This window comes from Otolemur garnettii, unplaced genomic scaffold (genome assembly GCF_000181295.1).
Source record: "Otolemur garnettii isolate 467f Iridium unplaced genomic scaffold, OtoGar3 scaffold00058, whole genome shotgun sequence".
NCBI classification, from domain to species: domain Eukaryota; kingdom Metazoa; phylum Chordata; class Mammalia; order Primates; family Galagidae; genus Otolemur; species Otolemur garnettii.
The window spans coordinates 3,677,044-3,683,388 of NW_003852453.1; the positions used below are offsets into that span (position 1 = coordinate 3,677,044).

Sequence of the window (6,345 nt, forward strand, 5' to 3'; positions counted from 1 at the left end):
GCACGTTCTAATCGGATCACGTGCTCTTTGCTATTGAGTCTTGAGAACTCTTTATTCTCGGCACTAGTCTTTTGTTGGCCACGTGCTTTGCGCATATTTTTTCCTAGTGTGTGGCTTGTCCTTTCATTCTCATAACATGGTCTTTCACAGGACAAAAGATTTTGATTTTATGGAGACCAATTTATACATTTTTCCCTTTATGGATTATGTTTTTGGCATGAAGTCTTAACAATTTTTGCTTAGCTCTAGATGTGGAAGATTTTACCCTAAGGTTTTAAAAATTGAAATTTAATTCACATACTGTTATATTTGTCCTTTTACAGTATATAATTCAGTGACCAAGTACATTTACAGTGTGTGGCCGTCATCCCTCTCTAGTTCCAGAACTGTCTCATCATCCTGAGCGGAATCCCCGTGCCCGTTGAGCAGTCACTCCCTGTAGGCTCCTACCTCCAGCCCCTGGGAGAACGCTTTCCGTATCTATCAGTTTGCTTGTTCTGGACATTTCATATAAATGTAATAAAAATATATGTGGCCTTCTCTGTCTGGACTCCTTTACTTAAGCATAATCTTTTCAGGGTTCTGTGTTATAGCATGAATTAGTACTCTAGCCCTTTTTATGGCTAAATAATATTTCAGTAAATGGATATACCATATTTGGTTTATTCATGAGCTGATGGGCATTGAGCTTGTTCCTAGTTTTTGACTGTTATATAAAATGCTGCCATGAACATTCATGTACATGATTTTCTGTGGTTCTATCAGGTATGTGCCTGGGAGTGGAATTGCTGGGTCATTTAGTAACTCTGTGTTTAGTTATAGGCAGTCCCTGAATTATAGACATTTGACTTACACACAACTCCCACTTACGAACAGGGGCTAGTATTGTTTAAGTCCCTGAGTTACAAGCATCTGACTGATGTACAACTTATAATGGCAAATGTACCTGCTCTAACTTACATATAAATTCAACTTAAGAACTAACCTACAGAACCTACCTTGTCCTTAACCCAGTGACTGCCTGTGTCTGTGGAACTGCTCGACTTTTCCAAAGCAGCTGCACTGTTGACATTTTTGCCGGCAATGTATGAAGGTTCTGATTTCTTCTGACATCCTTATTCTCTCATACATTTTTACATCTAAGTGCATGATCCGTTTTGAGTTAATTTTTTATAAGATCTGAGACTTAAATAGATGTTCTTTTTAAAAACCTATCGATTCTAATTGTTCCAGCACCATTTGTTGAAAAGACTTTCTTCCATGGAATTGCGTTTGTGCCTTTATCCAAAATCAGTTGGGCGTGCCATGTGGGTCTGTTTCTTGGTTCTCTGTTGTACCCCATTGATCCACGTATCTACCCCACTGCCAATACCACAGTCTCAGTTACTGCAGCTGAATAGTTTGCAATCAGGTAAACGTATTCTTCCTATTTTATTCTTCTTTCCAAAATCATTTTAGCTATTCTAGGTCTTTGACCTCTCCATATTTATTTTGGAATCATCTTGTGTACATATGCTCAGAGTTGTTGGGATTGTGATAGGAATTGTGACCTTTATGTAACTTCAGGGAGAAACGACGTCCTTCAGACTTTTGCTGGGAATTCCTTTTGTCTGTGCCCTTGGATGTTTCTGGGTTGGGGCTTCTTGAGCTCTAAGTCTGGGATAAGAACTCAGGCACGAAGAGAGCCCAGGGAGACAGCAGCTATGTCATTTCTCAGGTCTCGAGGTCCCTGGCTAGTCTACACTTTCTCCTCTCCACCTTTCAGAGTCTTCTAATATTTGTTTCATATATTACGTCCAGAGTTTTAAGTTATATTGAGCAGGAGAAATAGGGAAAAGTATGTCTATTCCATCTTCCCAGAAGTGGAAGTCACAGCTTTCTTTTTGAGGTTAGCAACAGATAGGAGAGATCATTTCATATTAGTGCTACATCACGTACTTACTCTTTACTTTAAATTATCGCATTGTATCTCCATAACGTACCATACATTTTTCTTTTCTTCTTCTTCAGGGCCTCTTGCTCTGCTGCCCAGGCTGGAGTGTAGTGGCAGTGGCAACACTCCCGCTTCAGCCTCCCAAGTAGCTGGGACTGCAAGTGCAAGCCACCACACCTGGCTGATTTTCCTTAATTTTTGTAGAAAAGGGGATCTTTCCGTGTTGCCCAGAGTGGTCTCAACCTCCTGGGCTCAAGCAGCCTTCCCGTCTTGGCCTCCCAAAGTGCTGGGATTATAGGTGTGCGCTGAATGTGCTTTAAACTCATCTACTGGTGAACATTTAGGTTGTTTTCAGTCTTTTGCTATTATAAACAGTACTCCAATGAATAACTTCGTATTTATGTATTAGTTTGTGTGTGTGCCAGTTTTAGTTGAATGATAACTTCTTGGAGTAGAATTTCTGAGCCAAAGGGTATATGCACTCTACATTTTGATAGATGATGATGAAGGACCTTTCATAGAGATTGCTTGTCAGTCTGAATCACCCTGAAACTTGTCTGTTTAGGCAAGACTCCTGCTCACGTGGGGTAATTAAAGCAAGAACTCTGAAGAAGGATATTCTGAAGCACCAGATCTCAGTATGCAAGTCGGTTGTTATCTGTCTGTGAACTTCCACCATTTCTCAAATACAAGGAAAATATTTACTTTTATCAATAGTCCTGCCTCTTGGAGATTTCTGGATGGTTGCCACATAGAGTATATTTGGTATCAGGTTTTATCAGACCTCATTCTAGTCAAGTAAACTTGTATTTTCTTCACAAGATGTCTCTGTGGATGTTAAGTTCTCATTGGAATCTGAATTACGTTCTTATGGCCGACGATGTTAAGTAGTACATCAGTTCCCAGCAGTTTTTCTTGATTTCATGAGTCATCCGATGTGCAGACGTTTCTTCTCTCCTGAGCAACAGCTCTCTCACTTGTTGATTGTTAGGATTTCCAGCCCAGATTCTCCAAAGGATTTTCTTTTTCTGATTAAATCAACAAGAGTGATGGATAAGCTGTTAATTTCATCATGTTTTCCCTTCCTGTCAGGAAGGCGAATTTCATTGCCGATGCAGTCATGCCGTCATGGACGCTCGCGTCCGGTCTCTTCTGTACAGCACGGAGCCTGGGTTGCCGTGTGCAGTAGTAGTTTAATCCCTTCCTTATTTCTCGGTAGTTTTCCATCATGAACAGACCGCAGTTTGTTTATCCGTCCTCTGGAGAGTGGATTGTTTCTGGGTTTGGGTTATGATGAATATGGCTGCTGTGCACAATTTTATACATGCTGTTTATTGGATCTTTTGTGCTGTCTCTTTCAATATCTTTTTTTTTTTTGAGACAGTCTCCCTATTTCACCCTCAGTAGAGTGCATGGCTTCACAGCTCACAGCAACCTCCAACTCCTGGGCTTAGGTGATTCTCTTGCCTCAGCCTCCCAAGTAGCTGGGACTACAGGCACCCACAACAACGCCCAGTTATTCTTTGTTGTAGTTGTCGTTGTTGTTTAGGAGGCCCGGCCGGGTTCAAACCCGCCAGCTCCGGTACATGTGGCCGGCGCCCTTCCCGCTGAGCTATGGGCACTGAGCCTCTTTCAATATCTTTAATCAAGACTAGTTGAGACTCATGAAATTGTCTGCTGAATTACTCCTTACTTTGTTTACTATTTCATACTTACTTTTCCTGAGTTGGTAATCTCTTAAAATTCATTAGGCTTTGTAATGACTCGAGGTTTTGGATCATGAATGTAGTTGTGACCAAGTAACAAGAAGTATTGAGTGTATAGTTGGTGGAGGGCAAGTTAGATGTGGTATGTGACCCTTCATCTGTGTAAAATTCTGTTGGCATGTCCTGATCCTCAAAGTTGACATTTGACCCCGCCCCAGACAGTTTTTGGCAGAAGGTTACTGCTTCCGCGCTTCCGAGTTTCCTGCTACCGCGCTCTCCAGCTCCCATTGCTAGTCCTTAAAGCCTCCCTGGCATCACCAGCAAGGCTGCTGCTGCTGCCTGACCCGTCTGGCTCTTCCGTACGGCCGGCGAGGCTGCCTCCAGCAGAGGAAGACCATCTGCCGTTTGTTACAGTGAATGCTAACTGGAAATGTATAAATGTTACGGTATACATGTGAATGTCTTTTTTTGAGATGGAGTTTTATGCAGTTAATTACAGTTAATGGTGGGAATTTTTTTTAGTCAATGTATATGCTATAATTCTGAGTGATTAAGATTTTCCTTCTGCATCAGTTGTCAGTAGATTATTTGAAGATAATCTGAAGGTAACATCATAAAATACAGTAGTGCCCCTTCTCTGTGGGAGGTACTTGCAAGACCCCTAGTGGGTGCCTGAAACTGTGGACCGTCCCAAACCCTATGAAGGCTGTTTATTCCTATATGTATACACCTATAATAAAAGTTCAGTTTATAAATCAAGTATAGTAGGAGGTGAACAACAACAATAATAATAATAAAATGGAATAATTGTGGCAATCTGGCAGCATCAATAGCCCTCATGAACTTTAGGGCTATTATTAAGTAAAATAAGAGGGACTTGAACATAAGCACTGTGATACCACAGCATAACCCAGGTGGCTGCTAAGTGACTAACAGGTGGGGACACTGGACATAGGGGTGGTTCCTGTCCTGGGCAGGATGGAGTGGGATGGTGTGAGCTTTCATCACATTACTCAGGGCAGCATGCCACTTAAAATGTATGAATTGTTTATTCCTGGAATTTTCCCCCTAATATTTGTGGAGCACAACTTACTGTGAGTCCCTGAGAGCATGGGAAGTAGAAGCGTGCATGAGAGGGCAGCACTGTTTTAGTGAATAGCTTTGCTTTTCCTATAGCACTTGGTTGCAATCAAGTTAATTAGTATAATTTTCAAATTGAAAGAATATTTTCATGTTCTATTTGATCATATTCTGAGGTGTTTAAGATATAGTTTAGTAATACCTCCTCTTCCAACCATGGGAAAACAGTTACCAAGCATCATTTCCCTAGGCCTGCTTCAGTATAATTTCCTTTTTTTAAGAAAATGGTCTTTTCCTTGTATTTAAAATATAAAAATTTTCCTATTTCTTTCTTTCTGTCCTCAAACATCCACTGTGGGTGATACCGTTTTTGCTGATACACAGCTTTATCAGGTACGACTCTAAGTGTCCCGTTGGCCTCCACGGATGTGTTGTTTAACTCTCCACTGAGAACACTTTCCACACTGACTCTTCTGCACTGACTTGATGAGTCTTTCTGAGGCTCTTGTGAACATTACCGGGCTTTAAGTTGGGTGGTCTTTGTTTCGAAAACAAGTTTGCCAAATTTATTACACCTGATTTCAAAAAATTTTCAGTGTTTTCTTCAAACATATTATTGTTTTATGTCTCTGCATTTTTAATCTGTGTATAATTTTCTGTTTTTTCTGTTTTCTGTATAAATGTTTGTATACACATCTGTGTAATTCTTAACATACATATATTTTTAAAAACATATGTTTTTAACCAGAACATTCCTAACCATAGTACATATTTCTTGCCAGACTTTTTTTCAAACTGTGTTCCATGAAATATGTTAATCTGAGCTGCTAAGTAGAGGGGCACCAAAAATGTTATCAAATAAGTTTATTCCTCCTAGGGAGATTGAGACATTAACATTAGCATATTAAAGATTCTGGTGTCATACAGTAAAGAAATTGTTTATCTTTGTGTATTTCAAGAACTATCTGAGTGTGGAACATTTCATTATACAGGGGGGGTATTTCAGGCCTTCTGAATTGGAAAGGTTAGGAGTAGGGTTTTCTTTACAATGTGCAAGTGAAATTGACTACAAGTAATTCATTTTTTAAGAGGCCAAAGCAATTAGCTGAATCGTATTTTGTTGTAGAAATTACATTTTGAAGTACAACATTGATTTCCCCCTACATGGTATTATCTCTTTTAATGCTTTTGATAGATTAAAAAGAATTTGTAAAACTAAAAATTATGCATTTTTGGGGGGGGCACTTTTTTTTCTGTTATTGTTTTTGTTTTCTTACTTGTTTTCCTTCAAGAGGAATTGACTTTTATCTTTAAAATCCTGTTTACTGTTTCAGATAGCGTGACACAGGAAAGGAGGCCTCCCAAACTGGCCTTTATGTCAAGAGGTGTTGGGGACAAAGGTTCATCCAGTCATAACAAACCAAAGGCTACAGGTATGGATTAATAGGATACCATCCTTAGCAATTTATGTGACATCCAACTTGCCATAGCATTAAAAGTTCATCCCGGCTCAGCGCCTGTGGCTCAAGTGGCTAAGGTGCCAGCCACATACACCGAAGGTGGTGGGTTCGAATCCAGCCTGGACCCGCAAAACAACAATGACGGCTGCAACCAAAAAATAGCTGG

General features: G+C 40.1%; 1 protein-coding gene across 2 annotated transcripts in view; it reads left to right on the forward strand.

The window, feature by feature from the left end:
• The window catches only part of CYLD (CYLD lysine 63 deubiquitinase), a 55,681-nt gene that overhangs the window by 25,693 nt on the left and 23,643 nt on the right, over nt 1–6,345 (forward strand). For both annotated transcript variants that reach the window (XM_003792537.3, XM_023514767.1), the window contains exon 6: nt 6,054–6,152. In XM_003792537.3, coding sequence (XP_003792585.1) covers nt 6,054–6,152 — 99 coding nt within the window. The remainder of the gene's footprint in view (nt 1–6,053; nt 6,153–6,345) is intronic.